Raw genomic sequence first — 22,602 nt, forward strand, 5'->3', positions numbered from 1 at the left:
CTGACCTCCGTAGATTTTCGTCGGGCCTGGATGTCTTCAGCTTCTTGTAAGACGAACACCAATGTTGACTGACTGGGTTGTGCGTGAAATTGAGACTCGTCGCGTAGGACGTCAGCAGCAGGTAAGAGGGCTACAAATGAGGCAACCGTAGGCGTGCGCACAGGGGCGCGCTCATCTAGAGGGGGCGACATGTCAGCCCCGTGTCTTTACTTAGTCGGACATGTCCCGTCATCGTTATTAAAACGCATGGTTACGCAAATGCAGGTCGTTGACGATAGTGGCGGCCGACGGCTTCTGATAGTGCATTCCAAGAACAGTTTACTTCTCACCTTTATCCCAGGAAAGCCGGGGACCGAAGGCATGCCGTTGCGAGTAGCGCGCCATTGCTTCATTTTCATTTTCGCATGCATTGCAAAGCTTGTTTTCTTTCTGACTCTTACAACAACAGGGGGGGGGGGGGGGAAGGGGCTTCTGCAGTGAAAATTTGCCTCCCCTCCTCCCGCACTAACGGAGAACACTGCGCACGAATATGATCGCAGTACGCAGCTATGCACAGGTCGCGTAGGCGAACACCATTTTGCTGAAACCACGCTTTCGCGCGCGTGTTACTCTAGGGGTAACAAGCTGCTATCCACGTAAGAATATAGGCTGAAAAAAAAAAGAGACAAGAGCGATACTATTGAAGAGGTGTTCTTATACCCATAGGCGTGCGCACAGGGAGGGAGGGGGGGGGGGGAAGGGGGGGCAGCCGCTCGCCCAATTCACCTAAGAGAGGGGGCGCGAAGTCAGCCCCACACATTGACATAACAGGGAGGGGGGGGGGGGCGCTGCGACTTGGGGGGGGGAGCAATGTCAGCGCCATATGTTGACATAATTGGGAGGGGGGCGCTGCGACGAACCTTCGCCCCCCCCCCCCCTCCCTGATACGCCTATGCTTATACCGTGAGGGTGCACTTTACTGAAATCTTGTCCTAACAAAGAATTTTCACTGAATTTATGCGAAGAAAGGCGCTTATCATTTTAGAAGCGTCGTAATACCGCATCATGATTTAGTGACATTCAGAGTTTGTGGCAAACGCGATCGAAGCTCCACATTACATCTGTCTTTTTGGTTCGAGTAGCACGGGTTAAGTATTCTTGAAGGCGCATCTCGCGTCCTAGGTGTTTAGCGTCCAGCCTGTGTTGCTTAACTGGATCACTGCTCTTGACGTACAAGTCGAGACGAGGGAGCCGTTGCAGTGTGTTGATCGTATCACGTCTGAGTCCCAACTACTCTTATTTCATGTCAAATTCCCGCGCTATTGTTGAAAAAGTAAAAGAAAACAAATAAAGATAAATAGCTAGCCAAATAGCACGGCCAGAAATGCACGCGCTGCAGCATGACCGCCCACATACCATATATAGCAGGCATGCAATAAAACGGAGACGCTACTAGAAGGCCAACCTATAGCGGGATGACTACCCAGGGAAGGGTACACAGAGGAATTGATAGCGATTGTGGCGACGTTTTGCGGCGCTAGGATGAAGTATGATGCGCGTTAGCGGCATTCTTGCGATGCCGCGATTATCTCTTTAAAAATGAATAGTTACTTCTTGATGATTACGCCGCTAACGAAAGAATTATATGAGAAGATAAATGCAGTACGTGCAGGGGAGGTCACGGCTGTTCTTCTCAACCGAGATGACACACTCGATTGCGCATGCGCGCTCCATTCCGGTATACGCTCCAGCTATATATAGAACTTCTCTCCCATGTTTAATGCTTTGAAACGTTAAGCCTAAAAAAAAAAATAAAATGACAAGAGAAACGGCGTGATTGTGCTTTCAACGCCTCACATTTCAAACTACGAAATCCTCTTTCCGAACCGACGGACTCTGATTGCTCTCCTTTAAAGCTTTCTAATTTAATCACGGAAAGCCTGAGCACAGAGAAATTTCGGCACCAACTAATTGCGTTCCAAGGCCCTTTCGAACTTGTTTCAAAACCGATTGTGCAGTTAATTACCAATTTACCATCACCATTTCAATGTAACCGCTCATAGAAATGCGCAGCTATCCGCTCCGCATCTCTCTCACACAAACAGAAGCACAGTATGCAGTCCCAGCAACGAAGCTGGAAGAAGTTCACAGGTGAGTCATCTTTCGTGGTGTCCGCTAGGGCAAACTCTTATATATAAGCGCACACAACAAGTGGGCACGGTGCACATAATCTGCACGCTGGCGACGTTCCTTGGAAAGGAACAAGCGCTTGGAAACGGGCTTCTTTCGAGCTGCACCAGGAGCCGACACGTCCGAGGCGCATCCCTCTACTCCGGTTTCGTGCGGCCGTGCATTCGAGCAGCTTTTGAACGCTACTCCTTTCGCCGTGACGGCAAAGAAATAGCCACAGATGGTGCTACGTCGAGCAGGGCGTGAAGTAGAGACTCATCAGCACAGGCAGTGTTGTCATGATGGCAGTGAGCAATGTGTTCCATCCTACTTTGGCTTGGCCGTTGATTTCTGAAAAGAACGAAAGAAAAGCGCAGTTCTGCATGGTTGCGTCCTAGCACGCTGTTTAAAGACTATAGTGCAAACGCAACGCAAACGAACAGAACGTCAAATGCGCACGGTTCAAGCGGAGGTCATGTAACAATGTCGTTGGTAACATTCATCCTATAGGATGTATACATATAATTATTGCAGTGCAGGTGACGCCAACAGGCAGAAAGAAAGTGTTCCACACTCGCTGTCATGGCTACAAGCGGCTCTGATTCTTATGATTCTACAAGCGAACCATCCTTATGTGTGTTCGTGCGTGCGTTATGTGTACGTGTATATACACGCATGCAAAACTGAAAAAAAAATTCGCTGAAAGGGGGAGAGGTTTAAACCCCGACCGCCCCGTTGGCTATGCCAGTATTCGCCATTGGAGGCAAACGGTGCTTCCGTAAACGGTGTCCTGCAGAAATCCGGAATGATATTAAGTTCTGAGCTTACCTAAATTCCGTGTTAGATCAGCGTTTTCTAAGACCATGTCTTTTCTTCACTAAAATAACTTCAGAGAGATCGGAGTCGTATCATTAAAAAGTACCGCAGACTACGCGCTCATTTGTACGCAGCCCAAGGTGCGATCTAAATTCAAAGAGTGAACGTATAAGAGATCGGTAACAGACATATAAAAAAGTGTACGCCAGGCCATCGGACCGAAAACTATGCGCGTGCATGTGCCGACGGTCCTCTTTGTGCACTATCATTCATCAAATGGATGTATGTGCACCTCGTATCTCTTATAATATTGTGATTTCGTGCACACTTTGGCTATGGCTTGTGGTGTCTAAGTGATGGATAATGTGACGAACCCTATGGACATGCAGTACTTTTTAGGCTTGAGTCGTCTGCCCGTGTCACTTGGGCGCATGTATACGTACGGTTCGACCACTGCGCGTGTATACATGATAGCTGTTAATCATTCATTCATTCGTGGAGGTGGCTTCTGAGCAAATGGTACGACGTCAGCGACTTGTTCGTGGATGACCCGGGAGATAAGTGCGACTCAGACGCTTGGGCGGTTAGCAGAAGAGACAGCTGGCGCGCGACTTCTTCTCGAATAAATTGCTTGATTTGTTCGGAGAACGAAGAATCAGAAGGATCAGCACAGGAACAGTCGGTAAAGGACGAAATCGCGCCATGTGGTACGAAGGCCCGGCGCGTATAAAGCCGTTGTTTGCGCAGTTCTTCGTAGCTCTTTAAAAGAATAACGAGATCGTTAACCGTCTGCGGGTTATTTGCCAATAGCATTGTGAAAGATAAAGAATTACATGAAAGTGATAGATGATATCTATGTATTTCATGCCGTTATTTATCTTTTTATCGGTCATGGAGGGCATAGGCGTGCCCCCTCGGTGGGGAGGGAGGGCGGCCACCCTTAGTCACCGTCGAACCCAGCACCTCCACCAAATGTCGGGAGGCGTTCCGGACTTCCAAAGTCCTCAAACAGCAGAGCCGAGCAGCGAGAGGCAACACAGCAGAGACAACGTCGGGACAAGGCTTTTTCTAACACGTCGTCGTCATCTAGTTCGAAGCCATGTAGATACAGATAGGCAAATAACTTTTATTTGTTCCTGGAAATATGATGAGTGAGCCCGTTAGGGTGTACCGTCTGCAGGCCGCACCCGCGATGGAGCCGGGAGGTTGAGACTCTCGGCGATTTCGCGGGCTCTCAGGACAGCTCTGAGCTGCTCTTCCTTGGCGGAGCGAGCTGGTGAGATGCCGGAGCCAGTATTCCTCCGTGGAGGGAGACCCTGAGCCTCCACGCAAGTCAAGCCGCCGCCAGAGCATGTGCTGAAAAGGGCATCTGGGATGGCCACAGCGCGGAGAGCCCGGGTCGATTCCTTCTAGGAATTTTGAATAAATGAATAAAGACGGATCCGTCTCCGTCTGCAGCATTCGCAGGACGATTGCCTGTGGTCTGTTTAGGTGTGGGTGTGGAAGCGGAAACTTGCGACGCCAGAAACTTGCGCGAGTTGATAGTGCTTGCAGATCTCGTTAAAAGTGAGGAGAGGGTCCCTTTGCCACTGCCCTCCATCAGCCTGCGATTTACCACTTCCGGCTAGACGGGTGAGACCTCACGCCTGGGGGTGTGCAAATTTGGTTCCCCGGTCACCTGGGCAAGGGTGCTCTTGAAGCCATGCACATCCTGCTCCTTCACGTCCCTTAAAATTAATTAATTAATTGCTTTGGCTATCAGTGTGCTTTTTATTAAACTTGCGCTTTGTTTGGTAAGGAATTTATAGCAGGCTTTAAACGTCACCATGACAAGTATTTCCTTTATCTTGCTGTCGTTTGGGTGAAAATGAAATTTCTTTTTTTTTTGCAGTGCTCTTTATTGTGTAGACTACGAGTAAACCTATTTGGATAGGCAACCGAACTCTGCAATACAGCCAGATCGAGCCAGGTTAGGCTTTTCAGGATGGCTTAAGATAGATGCGTCCGTTCACGTTTGGCTCCATCGAGAGTCGAGCACTTCATCCAAAGCAGGGTGAATTTGTGATTGTAAAAGATTCGCTCCGACTAAACAACTATTAACAACGATTTCTATGACATTATCAGGGCGCGCAAACAAGCTGAAGATTTGGAAAGGGGCAAATGCACCGAAGTCCATCGCCAGAAACTTGCACGATTGTTACGTGATCGCCAGCCAGAACCTGACAATTCAAAGCGGTACATAACCTTTCCTCAAGACATCTATTGGACGACCACATCAGCCTGCATGCTGTCAAAAAGACTGAACTTCGCGATTGCCCCAGGTAGAGTGCCAAAACGGGACATCATCGCGGAGGTTGAGGAGAAGTTGCGGCATATTCAGGATACAAATGGGGCGAACTTGGCTCGCGGCCAAACGGTAGATGTCCTGGCGAACGCCGAAAACGCTTGTACGAACCTTACCGCTGGGGAACGCGCGGCGCTCAAGGACCTCAAGTCGGATAATTCCATCGTCATCCTTTTGCTGACAAGGGCAAAGGCGCGGTGTAGATGTAGATCGAAATGATTACGAGGAGCAAATGTGCATCTTAAACGATCTCTTGCAGTTTTTGAAGCTAAACTGTGATCCGACAGTAAAGTCAGAACGACAGCTGGCACTACGAAACAAAGGACGCCTAGATCAAACGTTGTACTGCCGGCTATTTTCTTCGGACGGGGCCACTTCAATGATCTATGGCAGTGGTTCTCAGCCATGGATGTTTCGGGGACCCCTTGTGGACCGGTGGAGGTGATGGGGGACCACTTTCAGAAAGAGAAAGTGGGGGTCATAAATTAACGCAACATGAACTGTGAAATAGGTGCCTTTGATTTCTACCTGGCGAAGAATGGTCAAACTAAAGTACCGCGCCAATTCAATCTCAACAGCTTACCGATTAGCTGTACGGTCTGCAGCCACATTCAACCTGTTTCTAGGTGTGTTTGCTTTCCAAGTATTCAAACGTGGAAATAGCATGCTGTGCATATGTCATAGAAAGCAGCAACACAAGCTTTACGACCATTTCAGGGAGAAAAAAAAAAAACAAGAGCAAGTCAGCTCCGCCGCATTGCAAAGGTGTTATATTAAAGGGACACTAAAGAGAAACAATGAATTGGTTTAGATTGATAAAGTGTGCTCGGAGAACTCTCGTGTAGTTCATTTCGCCACCATAGGTTTATTATTAGAGGAGAAAACAAAGTTCAAAGTTTCATGTTTAAATTTCGCGCCGAACTTTGTAATTCGTGACGTAAAAGATTTGAAAGAGCATTTAACGTATTTTGGCGCCACTGGCTCGACAAAATTTCCACAAACTCGTTATGTCAAGTCTCTCTGGCCCCTTCAGAGGACAATGTACTTCGATTTAACAGATTAGGAATTACGTAGGCCCAAGCAGGCGCCGTCAAAAATATGTGACGTCACGGCAAATGGTGCGGGAATTCCAAGGTGGCGTCGCCACCTGTATTTTCTTTTTGCGAGTTTTCTCGCTTATTAAGCGTCTTCGCGCAGAAAGCGCGGTGTTTTTGGTATCGTGGAAGACTACTTTACTAAAGCGAGAAAAATCAGTTTGCTCTTTAGTGTCCCTCTAAACGTGGCGCCAAAAAAAAAAAACGCGTTTTTTTTTTCGAGCATAGGTTTCGCGGGCCCCCCAAAATAGCTTCCCGGAGCCCCAACTGAGAACCACTGATCTATGGGCTACCCAAGGTGCACAAAGAGGGTTGTCCTTTCCTTCCTATCGTGTCGTTTGTTGGGTCACTCACTTACAACCTGTGGATGATTTTGGTTGGATTGTTGAAGCCGTTAACTGAGGGCAATACCACGTCAGTTAAAAACTGATTTTACAACTGACGTGCGCAAGCCGCACCTTGATGCTGACGATGTGATGGTGTCTTCTGACGTTATTTCCTTGTTTACAAATGCCCCTGTCGCCCTCGCTATTGAGGTGGCAGAAGTCTATTTAAAAGAAGATTGGAATTTAGACCGGTGTTCGAATGGAAGCTCCATTCCGTTCAAACAACAGCCCAGTGCTCTAAGCATTAGGCTTAGATCGCGCGCGTGCTTCTACCCTGCTAAAGTCGATGTCTGAAACGTCTAATGCGTGTTTCATGTGCCAGTTTTCTTGCGGTCCTCCCGCTTGATAGTTAGTGCTTTGGGACGCCGTGTTAGAGACGGCACTTCTGCCATCGAGATCGGCACAAATTGTTCGTCAGAGGAACGTGATACCTTGAAGGCGATGAAGTGCGCATAAAATGCTGTTGCATTATTATTTACATGAAACGAATGTTTATTGGAGAAGATGTCATTGATAAAGAGCACGAGTTTTTCTGCAGCGTACGTATCACTGAGAGTTGAATATTGGCGAAAAAAAAAAGAACAAGGACATAAAACACGACATAGGACCGTTTTCTGTTTTATTTCTCGCTTTCATTTCGAGCTTCTTTTACCTATGAAGACTGTCACACGGTCCCTTGTCGCTTGTTCATTTGCCTAAGACGACTGAAAGGCGAAAGCCGTCGTCTTTTCCTTCTCCTCTCTTCCACGAAAGCTTTCCGCATCCAACGTGGTTTTGCACTGCCTCACGTGGTTTTTCAGTATCTCGGGATCGGCCCATCTTTGAACAAGCGATGATATTGCGTGATGACGCCATAGTGACGTCACATGTTTTGGCGACCTTGGGTGGCGTTATCACGTGATGACTTTTTGCATCACTCGTGTTGACGATGACGCCGCCATCACCGGCGGCCACTTTTCGCGCTTGATGAGGCATCTAAGGCTTTCACCTTGGCTAGGCTTTACATCCTTTTAAACAACTTAAAAAGACGCTAACTCTACCCTGTTTACGAGTATGGCGCCTACCGCAGATTATGTTCTTGAATTGCCTTCCCGCTTGGGGAGCCTGCTGCGGCCCTGAGGACGTCAGCGACGGGCTCGGCACGACCCAGGAGCCGTTGCGGCACACCAGCTCCCGAGGACCCCGCAGTTGGAACCCTTCGAGGCAGTAGTAGCGCGTCACGGATCCCTCGGACGGAGTGCGCCAGCACGTATCCTCTCCACTCACGTTGTAGTAGCCGTTCACGATCTCCGGAGGCTCTGGCGGGCATCCAGCGTCTGCGTGGAAGCGTAGGAGACAGCATTAACCGCGCAGGAGAATGGAAGGCCAAGACAGCGACAACATAACCGGGAAATAAACGAGTACTAGCTGGCGAAAAAAAAAAAAAAACAATGTACGCAGACTCCCACGCAAGTTGTGACGTAGTGCGTAAGCATCTTGTCTGTTTATTTTTTACTTTTATTTTTTTATATGTATTTATACCAGGGTGTCGGAACGAAATGTTTTTCATTTCGGTTTTAGTTTCGTTCCACCGCAAAAAGTTGCGTTCCGTTTCTGTTCCGGAACGAAAAAAAAAGAAAATGTTCCGTAATGGTTCGTAACGGTTTTTTTTTGTATGCAAAAATTTGAAGTTAAGGTAATCATAAAAAAAAACATTGGATTTGTGATGCAGTTACTTGCCCTCCTTTTTAGAAAGTGGGACAAGGGCGAAACACGTTGTTCAGAGGAGCGGAAGTAACTGTACCACGAATTCCTACCAACCAGCACAAACCAGTATTAATTTCAAAGTCGTAGTATTTATTTTCTCAAAAGACGAACATGAATTTCTTTAGTAGGCTCAATGCTTTGTGTCAAGGGAGTGAGCACGATCTCAGAAGCAGCACGTCATTGAGAGTACTCTCTGATGTGCGAGACCGCTGTTCTGATAAAAAGATCGCCAGGCCTGCGCGGAACACGCATCACAGTCACAGCGAAAGCTGGAAGAGCGGACTTTGTAGAGCCCGTTGTAGAGTCTCTTGGGGCAACTAATACAAGTACACATGCAATGTACACACTGCGCCATAAATCATCGCAATTTTTCTGAAGTAACGAAGTTCCCGCTAGGCCATTTTTCGTCATTCTTCGGAGAATCGTGGTACCCGCTACACATCTGTAAGACATTATGTGCACTTTGTGCTGTGGCTGATGATGATGAAGAATTATGGCTGAGCAATTTGCAGTGGGTGGGAAGCAGTGTTGCGGAATGGGCGCCTCCATTCCATTCCAATTCCATTCCGGGGAATTAGAACTTGCCGCAATTCCATTCCTTTCAATTCCTCGGAATGAAAAAAAACTTAGCCCATTCGGACTCTGGGAATGGCCGGGCAGTTCAGTTCCATTCCTGCAATTCTTCAACGTAGGAAAGGCATCTTGATAGTTTTATCGAGTTAAGAATGAACGCCCCATAGAGCTGATGTCATCAGATGCATTAAGAACTGCAAAAGTACGCAAAACACGTTACCAAGGTCGAGGGATAGTAGGTTGGCGGCATATCTCCTGCAGTACATCCATCCTACTAATTCCCATAGGGACAGTTCTCCCGCTACTTATAGTATTTGCATGGTGAGCATGTTCGAACGAATGGTGGTGTTTTAATATTGTTTAAGCTTAAATGTGTTAATGCTAAAAAATGACGACATAGCGTATTTTTATGCTGACAAAAGTAGTATTCAAGAAGACTACGCAGTTTTGTCACACGTCTAGAGCGGTCGTGAATATGGAGAAACTAAGATTTGGTTAATGGGGAACAAAACCCTGTAGATCTGCTGGTATTAGTTGGAACAGTGCACCGCTCGGGCACGTTGTGCCTTTGCATCGAATACGGAACACTGGGCCGCACTGCCCGTCAGCACTCACGCTTGTCAAGCGCGCCTCGCAAGCATGGATGGGGTGAGGAGAACTTTCTGTGCTAGCCTGTGCGCAGGTATGCAATGCCTTCCTTGTAGCAAAGGTTATTTACGTGTGTGAGGTACTAAACTGCTCGTGAGATAAAGATCAGGCTGTGCATAGAGTATTCGCCACTTTCGTGTGGGGGTATCAATGGGAACCAGCGCGCAGGGGTAATTTGTTTCTCCCTTCGATATCTGCTGAGATAATGCATTTGTTTGTACACTAACTTATGCATCGGTTTGTAGCAGGCGCGTTGCTTATAAATGTACCGTGCTTGTAATCAGCCAAGCCATTTTAGCAATGCTGCGTTATTGTTAATTTCGAGGCTCTGACTTACTAATGTTTGAAGTTTCAAAAACAGCACGTAGACCAAAACGTGCTCTATTATCGGAAAAAGACGTAATTCCATTCCCATTCCATTCCTTCAAGCGTTGTCCCCATTTCGTTCCCGGGGTCGCGAAAATGGGGAATGATTCCGGAGTCATTCCAATTCTGGTGGGACAACTCCGCAACACTGGCGGCAAGCATTAAACTACACACTCTTTGCGCTATTAGCATTGTGTGATGACTGGTTGTTATTTTACTCTTCTGCCACGTTATATTACATATGTTAACACGATTCACTGCCCGACATGACGCCTGTATAGAGTATTTTTGCGAAGGAGTTACAAGCACCAGCGTGGCACTGTGGTGGAAGATCCGACTGCAAAGCAGAGGCCGCGGGTTTAAATCCCATCCGATCCTAGAAATTTGTTTCTCATTTCATTTTTTCTTATATCACGCGATAGTGGTCATGGACACTGGCGGCGGCGGACAACTATGGCGCCAAAATCAGCTGTTGTGGTCTCATAACAGCTTTAACTGTAACAAACTTCAGCGCCGACAACGCCCTCTTCACTTTGGCCTGCGTGACAGGCGCGCAAAAGCCCACTTGCGTTAATATAAATATCTCTGGTTGCCACTGTTTTCGTTTTTCGCACGATTTGAACGTATATTTGCTTTTGGAATTCCTGCCTGAGGTACGCATTAATACTGTATTCAGAGATATGCTCACATTGCATGTGGTTAGTTGCTCCGGATTGCGAAGTTTTCTCGTGAACCGAAAAACGATTGAAAAAATTTCGGTTTCGCTCCGGAACGAAATAATCGATAAAGTTTCCGTTACGTTTTCGTTCCGGTCAAAAATGTCGTTTTTTTTTTCGTTTTTCGTTTTCGGTTTTCGTTCCGTTCCGACACTCTGATTTATACTGTTTGTTTCATGTTTACTTTTGCCGTTTTAACTGTTTTTGTTTTTAATTGTTTTGTTTGCTTCCTTCTTTAGATTTCAAGCTCGCGTTAACTCCATGCTTCACTATCTGGGGCTCGCCATATAGTTCTTACGCACTTAGCTCTAAATGAAAGCACGGGTGTCGAGAACCCTAAAAAGAGTGTCGTGGTACCTGCGGATGCATTGCATATATTTTTAATACCGCTTCTTTCAACCAGCAGTTTCGGTTTCGGTTTCGAGAGGGCGGCTTCATAGTGACGTGTCAAGTCTGCCCGTGACGTCATGGGCAGACTGCAACCCACGAAATATGCACCTGCTCTCCTTTGCTGTCAGTCGAACGTGGTTCATGATGAGTGAACTGTCGTCCAGTGCCTCCGACAGCGATTTCTGTGATTTAGGCTGCATGCAGAACCCAGACTTCGCAAACCAAGTGAGCTGACTTGAAACGTCATAGGGCTCTCCATGCGGTGAAGCTGCCTTGCAGATGCTGGGAGATGAAAACTTTAAAATAAAACTTAACTATTTATACGTGTTTCCCGGATGCGGTGTGGGGAGAGCGTTAAGACTACATGCCAAGGAAACCGAAAACGTCCGTTTTGCTGCACTTCAAAATCGTGTCAGAACTCCTTTAAGAAAAAAAAAAAAACGCGAAGACTGCAGAGAGATAGGAAGTAAAAACCGACTAAATGAATACACGTTAAGCCACACGTATACTTCCAACCAGCCTAAGTGAACACGAACAGGGTATCCAAGCCAATAATTAGGGTTAGCAATATCGATAGATGATTAATCGATTAATCGATGAAAGGTGTTGCGCGAAACGATTAATTGTCATCGATGTCCACCTTTCATGTAATGTGCTTTATCGAACTAACCTTTTCGATTCATCTATTTAGAGACAGTCACAGGAGTGACGCGAAAATTCTGAAATCGCCCTGGACTGAGGAAGAATCACTACTGTGATGCTGCGGAGAGTAGTGCCAACCGTTTTCTGGAGTCCCAAGTAATGACGCAGCCGTCGAAGTCAAGCACTTTCCCTGTCGTGCACAACACTCCGCTTGCATTACGTCGCGCAACCAACCTCGGTGGGCGAGCGCTCCGTGAAAACATTGCCAGCATATTTTCTCTCGCTGTATCGCTCCAAACCACATCAGTAAAAGAAATGTATGGCATTCGACAATTTTTAATCGATCTACACGTGGTTGCGTGTGCTGCAATAAAATTTTGCCTGCATAGCGGGAGAGTGTGCTTGCCGACATTTTTTTCCCACTTCGCTCGTATAGCGCTGTTCCATCTCTAAAGGTTACTTCGCCTTAATTGCACTGGTATAATGAATCAAGCGTCAGGAAGTCGCGGATTCCTTCCCAATTTCGGGCGTACAGCCGAGTCGTTAAATGACGCGCCTGTCCCGGCCCACTGGAGACATTGCAGGTTAGACGAAATTTTTTTTTTTTAGTGCCAACTTGCGTGTTCGCAGGATCCCACATTTGATTACCTAATAGTTACTGTAGCGGGACCATTAGTTACTGCAGTCGCGGAGGTAATTCTGTATCCAGGAAAAACAGCTAATCGGTTCACTAAGCTGACATCTAACACAGTTGTACATACGGTCAAACAATTTCACGAAAAGCGACCGACAAGTATACGCTTCCCACTTGCTGTGTACGGTATATATGCACTTTGTTTATCCTACGCGATTCGCTTCAAGAAAGGGCAAAACAGAAGTATAAAGCACTTATTGGCAACCCAAATCCTTCGGCGGATCACTGCCTCTAAGGGTGCAGGTGAAGCAAACAGGAGTTCCGATGCGAAAGAGGGTTGGGGATTCTAGCAAAGGGATAGCAAGTCTATATGTTGTGCGTAGAACGGTTTGAGGGCTCTTTGTGTTCATTTAAACCGATATATATGAGCTTCCATGCGCTGTTTGCAAAATAATCTAAGTTACGAGCCGAAAAATGAAATCCACGACCCCATTTTCCCCTCCGTTCGAGTGCGCACACGTATATGCATAATAATAGAATGGTTGATTGGAGCAATATCTACAGCGTCCGAGCGGCCATTCTCACGCGCTGATTGTGTGGCCCGGCCCTCAAGTTGCCGGTGTCTTATTTAGCATGCCTACTTTTCTCTGAACGGAGTGATCTCTTGTTACGTATAATAATAATAAAAAGGCAAGGTTGTTAGTTGTAAGGATTAAAGCTATTGGCTGTTACCCAAACAACAACGCTAGCGGCGCTATTGGAACAACGTTGCATGTTGGGCGAGTTGGAACAAATCAGTCATAATAGTATTTAGCGCAAACACGAGACAACAGACAAAGTACGAGGCGTCCACATCCTCTCCTTTGTCTGTTGTCTAGCGTTTGCGCTAAATAGCATTATGACCGGCGCTTATTGACCAAATGACAGCCAAAATATCGGCCAATTGAATGTCTTTGCCCTGTAGAAAAGGGAAAGCGGCTCGCAAGACCAAAACCTAGGAATTCTTTTTCTCGATTAACGTATTGGAATTGTTTCGCATATTCTTAATGGACCTTAACTCTCACTCGGTCGTCTCCTTACCTCTTTTTGTTTAGCTCATAAGTGTTTCATCAAACAAGTTAAACAAGTTAAACAGGAGGGTAGCCAAGGGGGGGGGGGGGTTGTTTTTAAATTTTGATTGCGCATATATACACGCGCACATACAAACGCACGCACGAACATCCATTTCTGGCTACGCCGCTAAGTTCAACTAAGGACACTAGTTGGTACCGCACATAGTGTTGTTAAGTGTGAAGGAACGACGTGGGACATTGTAAGACATGAGAACGCCGCAGTACTCGTGTTTTCCGTCGACCTGCGCCCTTTCTTTGCGCTAAACGTCATATGCACACAATAACTAAGTGATACTTTATAGCGGCATTTAAAGTTCCACAAAAATCCAGCAACGCTCCAGATTAATAGACGAAAAAAACCCGCATCGATAGTGATAAATGGCTAAGCCTGTGAACGGTTTATAGATTTTAAAAAGTTCAACAACCCAAGAGCTAGCGCCTCTGTAGTAGAAGGCGATAGCATAATTGGACCGTGTTCGTGTCGCCTTCCCAATCGCTAGCCTGCCTTCGCGTCTCGGTGTAAACATAAACCGTGCCGCAATGAAAGCCAAAGTGTGGAAGCCATCCGGATCCTATCTTTATTTGCATCTACCTCGAATTTTCGCTCACGGACAATGCTGATTTCTCGCTCACAACCAAAGACACCGCCAATGTCACTGACCCCGGAATTTCTGCGAAACGAGCTCTGTAACGGTATAGCGTTAAAATTTAATAGGCCAGAACGCTGCCTCACGGCAGATCGCCAAGCTCGCTCTGCAGCCGCTCCTCTGACATTGGCGTTGTCGGAAGCTTGGGCGCCATGTAGTCAATCGTCTGCCATCGTTCGGTATGCGCACGCTCGCTTTCCGAACGTTCGGTTTTCGAACAACCACGTACACGCCCTCGAAGATGATGTAATTTATGTGCCATTTTTTTGTCACGGCTTTCTGGCGACAGCAGGGTCGCACGATGAGCCAAGTAATGCTCAATGCTCGCGATTATAACAGAAACGATTCATAGTACTATACAGACGACCATGGAAGGACGGTAAGCTGTCCTACAGCGTGTATACATTAGATGTGATAGCCCCGGCTGCAAACTGTCGATGGAGCCAAACGTAAATAGTCGCAACTAGCTTAACATCGTGAAAAGCCTCCGTGCTCGATCTGGTTGTTCTGCAGAGTTCGGTTGCCTATCCTAATAGACTTACTCGTAATTACGCAATAAAGAACACTGCAAAAAATAAATTAAGTTTTCATTTTATCCTTTAACCGAACGGCTGCAAGACAAAAAAAAATGCCAGTAATGGCGACGTTCAAAGTCTCTGGCGAATTCCTCACCAAGCAAGGGACAAGTTCAAAAACATGCAGGCGACTTCTTAGGTACGCCACAAAAGCGCTGCTGACTTTCTCGCAGGCCACAAGCCTGAACGAAACTTTGCAACCACTGTAGTCTATGTGTGTGTGTGAGTGTGTGTGTGTGTGTGAGTGTGTGTGTGTTATGTGTGAGTTTGTGTGTGTGTGTGTGTGTGTGAGTGTGAGTGTGTGTGTGTGTGTGTGAGTGTGAGTGTGTGTGTGTGTGTGTGAGTGAGTGTGTATGTGTGTGTTATGTGGTTATCAGTTTACATGTCATAATCATCACCCAGCACCTGGAGCAACATGTCAGGCGAATAGCCAGGCTAACATTTCCAGCTTTTCATTAAAACATTTCTCTCTCTACGCCAAGATCCTCCGGTTTGCAGCGGGGCTGACGATCATGACATGAATGATTGGCTGCTAACATAAGACAGAGTCAGTATAAAAAATTGCACCATCTCCCGCTAAAGGGGACCATGAGGTGATGCGAAGCAGCGTTTCGGCATGTAGAGCCCGCGTTTCAGAGGGGTAGGGGAAAGGAGGAAAGGGGAGAGGGGAAAGGAGAGAGGAAGAAAGGGGAAAGGAAGAGTGGAAAGGGGGAGTAGAGGAGAAGTGGAGAGGGAGAATGGAGGGGGAGAAGGGGTATGCGCATGCGCACTAAGGGTGGTCACGCCGCACACCACCACCGGATTGAAATCCGCTATAAGATGCTTCACATCTAAAAAGGGAATGACGCCGACAAGCTTAGTTACGTCAAAATGTTTCTTTCCGGAGTCGCGAGTTTTCGGTACTGAAACCAAGAATCTGACTTTTCTGCCTGGATGGCATTTCGAGTTAATTTCCAAGCTCTGCACTCAATAAAAGTCATTTCATAGCGGCATTCATTGTTCCACTGCACCTCTAGTCTCTCTGTTTGTTTCTATCTTTGTTTCTTTCTCTCTCTCTCTCTGTACTCGTTCTCAGGTAGCCACGCAGTGGCACATGCCCGTTAAGATGATAGATGATATCTTATAGAAGATGAAGAGCAAGAAAAGAAAAAAAAAGGCAAGGAGAATACTACACTGCTTAGAGTTTGTCTCTAAGACCAGTTGTACGCATAAGAAAAAGTCACATGAACAAAATGTTCTTTTTTTTTATTATGCACATAGCGCATCGCGTCCGCCCTCTTTACGTACGGTTCGTCACAGGGGCGTAGCCAAGGGGGGGGGGGGGGTTGGGAGGGTTCACACCCCCCGCCCCCGAAATTTTTCAGTTTTGCTTGCGTATATATACACGCACACATACAAACGCACGCACGAACATACATAAAGTATGGTTGAAACCCCCCGAAAAAAATTTCTGGCTACGCCCCTGGTTCGTCATGCAACAACGTAAGTAGCGACCTGGGAAGAAGGGCCATATTGTCCGCACGAATGCGACAGATGCCTTTAAGTCCGGCTTCTCCGCAAGGTAAGTATATACAGGTAACCCGCAAAACCGGACACCGGATAAATTAGACCATCCATGCCAGAAAAAAAAAAAACATGGCTGATCCCTCCGTCATAGGAATCGGTATAACACGAAAGTGAAACGTGTCTTCACAGAAGTAGTGCTTATTGTGTAGTGATATATGAGACCTTGTACAATGTCTATTCGTGTTTGGCAGCTATAGCACCGTTGGACGTGGATGCATCCATGTTGACAGCATGTCTCTATGGCGACGACTAACGCCCATGATTATGATTAAACCGTTGTGGTAGCTGACGGTATGAACATATATTTGGACACAGCGAATCGTGAATCCCGCGTAAGGATGATATCAACAAGCTCATAATCAACACTGGTACCCGGTATGCACTTCTTCAAAGCGTCGTCAATTAAGGAGAGAAACGGCACGGTGTGCGCTTTCTAGCAATGGGTGACCGACGCCTGTGCTCATGCATACTACACTAACACACACTGCGCTTCAGCAACACGGGAGGTCGTAGCCTGAGCCACAAAAGCGTAGCGTCCCGCTGGTTTCTGCCTCGCAGGCGCTGCTCTCGCTCCACCAAGGCCCGACATTCGCCCGTCGAAATCGCGTCCTTTCTGCAACGCGTATTGCAGCAGTTTTGTTGGTGCTCTCGCAATCGAAGCAGTCGGCGGCGGAGAAATCCCGTTGGTGCACGTGGAAGCTGCACTACTCCGATGAGCCGACGCACGCTAACACGAAGCGAAAGGCAAAGAAAAACCTTAACCAACGTAACTGCGTCAAAGGTGCCTCGGCGAAGCCAGCGCGGCCAGTCTACCTCTCTGGTATCGAGACGCTGTCACTATGTCCTCCGACATCGCGTGCAATCTCGGAGTAAGCGCTAGTAAGTGTCGATCGTGAAGCACTACTTCTTTTCGCATCTCACAGACGGCGGCATAGCCGCGCTCCGCCCGCCGCGAAAGAGAATGTGTGAAAGATATAAGGCGCGTTCGCACCGTGTTTCGCATCTTCCGAGTTAGCTTTGTCGGTAGGGCGCCGGGCGCTTGCCGGCGCGGCCGCAACGTTGTGGGTTCGATTCCCAGCGGGGTATTTCTTTCTCACCCGTTGGCGTCCATTTTATCAACGTAATATCCGTGACGGATGTACTTGGTGGACCCCGGCATAAAACACTTTCGTGTTAAAAGTGCACTGCTGTGACTGATTAGAGCGCAGTTAGAAACCACGACGAGTTAGTGATTCTTTATTCTTTTAGTATAGGGGTAAGAAAGAGCAAAAGGAGGGACAATGGAACGAGGTGGCTGGAGATAGAGAGAGAGTGTGTGTGAGAGAGAGGGAGAGAGGAAGGGAATGGAGGTCAACGATATGTGAGTTTCCGGCTTACTAGTCTGCACTGGGGAGGAGAAATAGGTGAAAGAAGGCAGAGCGGGATAGATAGATAGATAGATAGATAGATAGATAGGAGAGAGAGCCCTCCTCGAGTCATCGGTAGTCGAAGCCGCGAAAAGAACGAACGTCGCAAATGAGTTGATGCAGTGCTTCCAGCATACGGCTGGGCCATCGCATTGAAGTCTGACACAAGAAAAGTTTGGTGCCCCGTTAGTTTAGACCCGTCAAACTAACGGCGTTCGTTGCGGAACGCAAGTAGTTTTCCTCAAAAGAATAATTTACATCGTTACGTTTCGACGCAGTGGTTGCAATAACACGACAATGCCCGACCCTAGCGCACAAAAGTGTGCCACCCCGTATTTTTTGTTCAGGCTGCATAATACATGCTACATTTCAGAAAACCTCCAGTGCGATTCTCAGCATCTCCTTTCAGACTACAGGCTACAGCTCGATTTGTCGAAAGCGTCAAATGTACCGAATGACCGCAGCGTTGCCTGCATGTGTGAACACAATATGGAAGCGTGATCGAGCGGAAAACTAGGCGAGTTAATCGGCTTTCCAGTGACTGAGCGTATCCACCGACCATATAAAAGCTATGCGGGTCATTTTTCAGAATTGTGCGTCATTGCTTCCGACAAGAATTGGGGACGTGAAATCCACGAGCAGCTTCTTCGTTTCACTGCATTGAAAACACCCTACAGTCTTTTAGCTGACCAGGCTGGATCCCCTGCTCAATCGACCCCACGGGGAAAATTTTTAAAAGGCCATGTATACCACTGCAAATGTCACTTCACTGACAAAAGGCAGTCTGTTAATATACTAAGGCAATAAAATCAAATCAAAATGTGGTTTATGTAGACATAATTACGGAGAATGCGTACAAAATATTCGGACCAATAGCCTACGTGGCTAGTAGCTATAGTCTGGTGCAGAAAGCACATAAAATATTTGCAATTTTTGCAATCGCATGGGAAAGTCAACTATGGAACGAAGGACGATTCGACTCATCGCAGTTCGTTGTGACCATGTCCCCGTGAGCACCATTCTTCGCCGAAGCTTTCGTGAGACAGTATGCTGGCGTGGCACAAAGCGCAACCGCATCACAAGTCGTTTCAGGGTTCAATTCGGTACTAAGACGTATACTTAAAGGGATACTAAAGAGCAAAACGATTTTTTTCGCATTAGTAAAGTAGTCTTCCACGATGCCAAAAACACCACGCTTGCTGCAAGAAGACGCTTAATAAGCGAGAAAACGCGCAAAAAGAAAATACAGGTGGCGACGCCACCTTGGAATTCCCGCACCATTTGCCGTGACGTCACATATCTTTGACGGCACCTGCTTGGGCCTACGTAGTTCCTAATCGGTTAAATCGAATTACATTGTCCTCTGAGGGGGACAGAGACTTGACATAACGAGTTTGTGGAAATTTCGTCGAGCCAGTGGCACCAAAATACGTTAAATGCTCTTTGAAATCTTTTACGTCACGAATTACAAAGTTCGGCGCGAAATTTAAAAATGATACTTTGAACTTGGTTTTCTCTTCTAATAATAAACCTATGGTAGTGAAATAAACTACACAGGAGTTCTCCGAGCACACTTTATCAATCTAAACAAATTCATCGTTTCTCTTTAGTGTCCCTTTAATCACTGCGGCGTTCCAACTGTATTACCGGCTTTGGTCACAAACTTCTTAAGTGATAAGCGATATCGAAAGAACATTGGTATCTGCCCGCGTGTAGCCGACACTACGAGGCAATCCGTAAGGATTTCTCGAGTAGTATCTCACTTGACGAATAATTTGTCCTGGTTGGGAGTTCGAACCTATGATAAAAACCTCTTCGAGGCGGTCGCTTTACCAACTGACCCAACCGGGAGGCTTGCAGACGGCAGCGCGAGGGCGAGCCGCGACTTGATTAAGATCACAATCATGCTTTATCGAGGTACTCAGCGTAACGTATAAGAGAAGAGTATATCTAAGAAAGCCTGATAGCACAAAGCTCTGGAGGAGAGGAGATTTTCTATCAGGTAGTACATGGAATAAGTATAACGTGCCTTCAAACACGGGACGCAAGTATGACGTCATTTAGCAGTATAGTGTAGGATATGCCACAGATAAAAGTTACATGGTCACTTATGCATTTGCCTAAGGCGACTGGAAGGCGAGAGACATATTCTTCTTTTTCTCCTCAGTCGATTGTATTGAACCCACCTGAAAGCTTTCCGCACACAACGTGGCTTTGCACTGCCTCTGTGATCGGAGGAAGTGGAAGTTTTCTGCACCTCACGCGCTTTTGCAGTGCCTCCGTGATCGGCGCACTTTTGACTAAGCGACGGTGTCATGCGATGATGTCATGTCATCTGCTGTCATAGTGACGTCACAATGACGTCATAAATTTTGGCGACCTGGGACGTCATTTTGACGTCGTAAGGTGGGTCCTCACATGATGATTTTTTACGTCGCTCTTGTTGACGCTGCCGACGCCGACGCCGACTGTCACTTTTCGCGTTTGATGAGGCATCTAAGGCTTTCGCCTTAATAATAGAGAATCCAAGGCTCATTGTGTCAAGCTGGGGCAAGCATAGTAGAACAAAGGCGCGGGTTCCTCGTTATTTTGAATAACGTCTCAGCAGCCGGAGCACCCATCCCGCTGGTATACTCAAGCCCTGGACCTTAGTGCAATGTGCTCACTGGTAACAAGGCTGGGTGCAGGAAACTGTATCTCGAAGTCGAGTGTCTTTGTTCAGCGGTTTCCCGCAGCGGGCAGCGCCTGATAACATTGAGAGTGCTTTGTCTTCAAACACGAGACGCAAGCAAACACAACGCGCGCACACGAAGCCAAGAAGTGACGAGGGCTAAATATAGAGCTCCCGCACGAGTTGCTGACGGTATGGAAGTGTTGCCAGGAAAATATATCCAAAGGCGATGCTGAAAAAAGAAACAGTTGAAAGGGACAGGAAAGGAATATTAAGTCGAGATGCATTAATAAAGTACGCTTCTGCAACAACAAAACAGCCGCTGCAAATCTCTTTACCAGCAGCTCTATCATCTGCGAAAATGTGTAACAAAATAACAAATAATGAGCACTATTCGGTCAGAAGTACAAAGAGATGATATAAGCGTTCCGCAAAAGCTCGTAAGAGCAATCGTCATTCATAATTTTGGCGCTGTTTTTTTTTCTATCAATGCAAGGAGCATCTATTTCGCGCTTAACGATAACAACATCATTCTCGCGTACCGAAATGCATACTGCGCAGTTTGCGCTTCAAAAGAAAACGTTGCAGTACATAGACGTCACAACGCATCAGCACCACACATTACGATACGTATGCGCCGAAGGCTGGACGAAATTAAAACGCTGAAAAGGCATTGCAAATGAATTCATGTCAACTGCACAACCATGATACGTAATATATACACGTCTACTCCAGTACACATACGTGATGCCAAACATACGGCCGAAACACGCTCAGTGAGGTTGCCTCTTGAGAGCTGGTTTTGTTGAGTAATGAACAACTCGGTCGCTTACAGCGAAGAAATGAGTGATGTCGGTCGAGACCTGTCATTTCGGAGCGAGCGCAGATGGTGTGGGATAGCGCCACCTCCTGGCCTTAACGAGCGAGCTTGCCGGCGCACGCCCTCGTTCGATCCGCTCGCTGCTCTGCCGATCCTGTAGCCAGAGGGAGCCTATACTGCTGCGACCGCGTGGGCGTGAGCGACGGTTTTCTCGACGCTCTTGCGCGTTTCGTCAGCTTCTTTTTCTAGTGTACCGCACTCCCGCGTCGTTCGACGGTTATATATTGTCTCATTTTTCAAGCCATACTCGAGTACGCTCGCTGTGGGCATTTTTTCGTCGAATCAATATATCAATAAGTTGTGTGAAGAAACTAAGGAAGTATGGGCCAAAGAAACAGAAACGAAACAAGCTATAGCCCGCCTGTCCAATCAATCAATCAATCAATCAATCAATCAATCAATCAATCAATCAATCAATCAATCAATCAATCAATCAATCAATCAATCAATCAATCAATCAATCAATCAATCAATCAATCAATCAATCAATCAATCAATCAATCACATAACATACTGTTTAACAACGGGAGGATTAAAAAAGCGCGAAGGAACCTTAAAGCGACACTAAAGTGAATCATTAAATCAGTTTAGACATAAATTGTTCTGTAAGAACTCTATTGTCATTATATTACAACCATAAGTTAATTAATACAAGTGGAAATGAAGGTCACTCTTATGTTTGAACCTCGTACCGAAACGAGTTTCAGCCTTTTTACGCATTTTGGCCACATCGGTTCAGTGAAACTTTCTTTGTCAGCGAAATTTTCTTTGTTATGACCTTGTGTCCCTTAGAACACAATGTAAATAGCCCTAGTAGAGGCCGTCAAACTCTATGACGTCCTGGCGAGCTGCTGCAGGAACTTCAAGGCGGCGTCGCCACCTTTATTGTCTTATTACAAGTGTTCTCGCTTACCCGGCGTGTTCTCGTGGTAAGGGCCTTCGGTATCGTGAAACGGTAATTTACTCAAACGAGAAAAACCTTTTTTTTTTTTCTTTAGTCTCCCTTTGAGGATCCCAGAAGAATGGGCTCAAGGAATGCTTAGTGCTTATCTCCATTCGCTCTTGTTATCGTCAATTATCGCTCAACTTAGCTTGCCGCTCTCCAATGGAAGAACGCGTCGTAAAAATAACTCGACTCTGTAACACTCAACATCACCTGTAACTCGACTCAAAGGTAATGAGTTCTGTTGGGGTCAGTATTTCGGTTTGGGACGTCCATATCGTCTGAGTGATTGTTCTGAA

The 22,602-nt window shown here is 46.7% G+C and overlaps 1 protein-coding gene across 2 annotated transcripts in view; it reads right to left on the reverse strand.

The window, feature by feature from the left end:
* Positions 1 to 931: 931 nt before the first annotated feature.
* The window catches only part of LOC119393797 (uncharacterized), a 95,753-nt gene continuing 74,082 nt past the window's right edge, over positions 932 to 22,602 (reverse strand). For both annotated transcript variants that reach the window (XM_037660961.2, XM_037660960.2), the window contains exons 4-5: positions 7,853 to 8,104; positions 932 to 2,499 (exon numbers count right to left, since the gene is read on the reverse strand). In XM_037660961.2, the coding sequence (XP_037516889.1) occupies positions 2,396 to 2,499; positions 7,853 to 8,104 (356 nt within the window). In that variant the 3' untranslated portion in view covers positions 932 to 2,395. The remainder of the gene's footprint in view (positions 2,500 to 7,852; positions 8,105 to 22,602) is intronic.

This window comes from Rhipicephalus sanguineus, chromosome 5, assembly GCF_013339695.2.
Source record: "Rhipicephalus sanguineus isolate Rsan-2018 chromosome 5, BIME_Rsan_1.4, whole genome shotgun sequence".
In the NCBI taxonomy this organism is placed as follows: domain Eukaryota; kingdom Metazoa; phylum Arthropoda; class Arachnida; order Ixodida; family Ixodidae; genus Rhipicephalus; species Rhipicephalus sanguineus.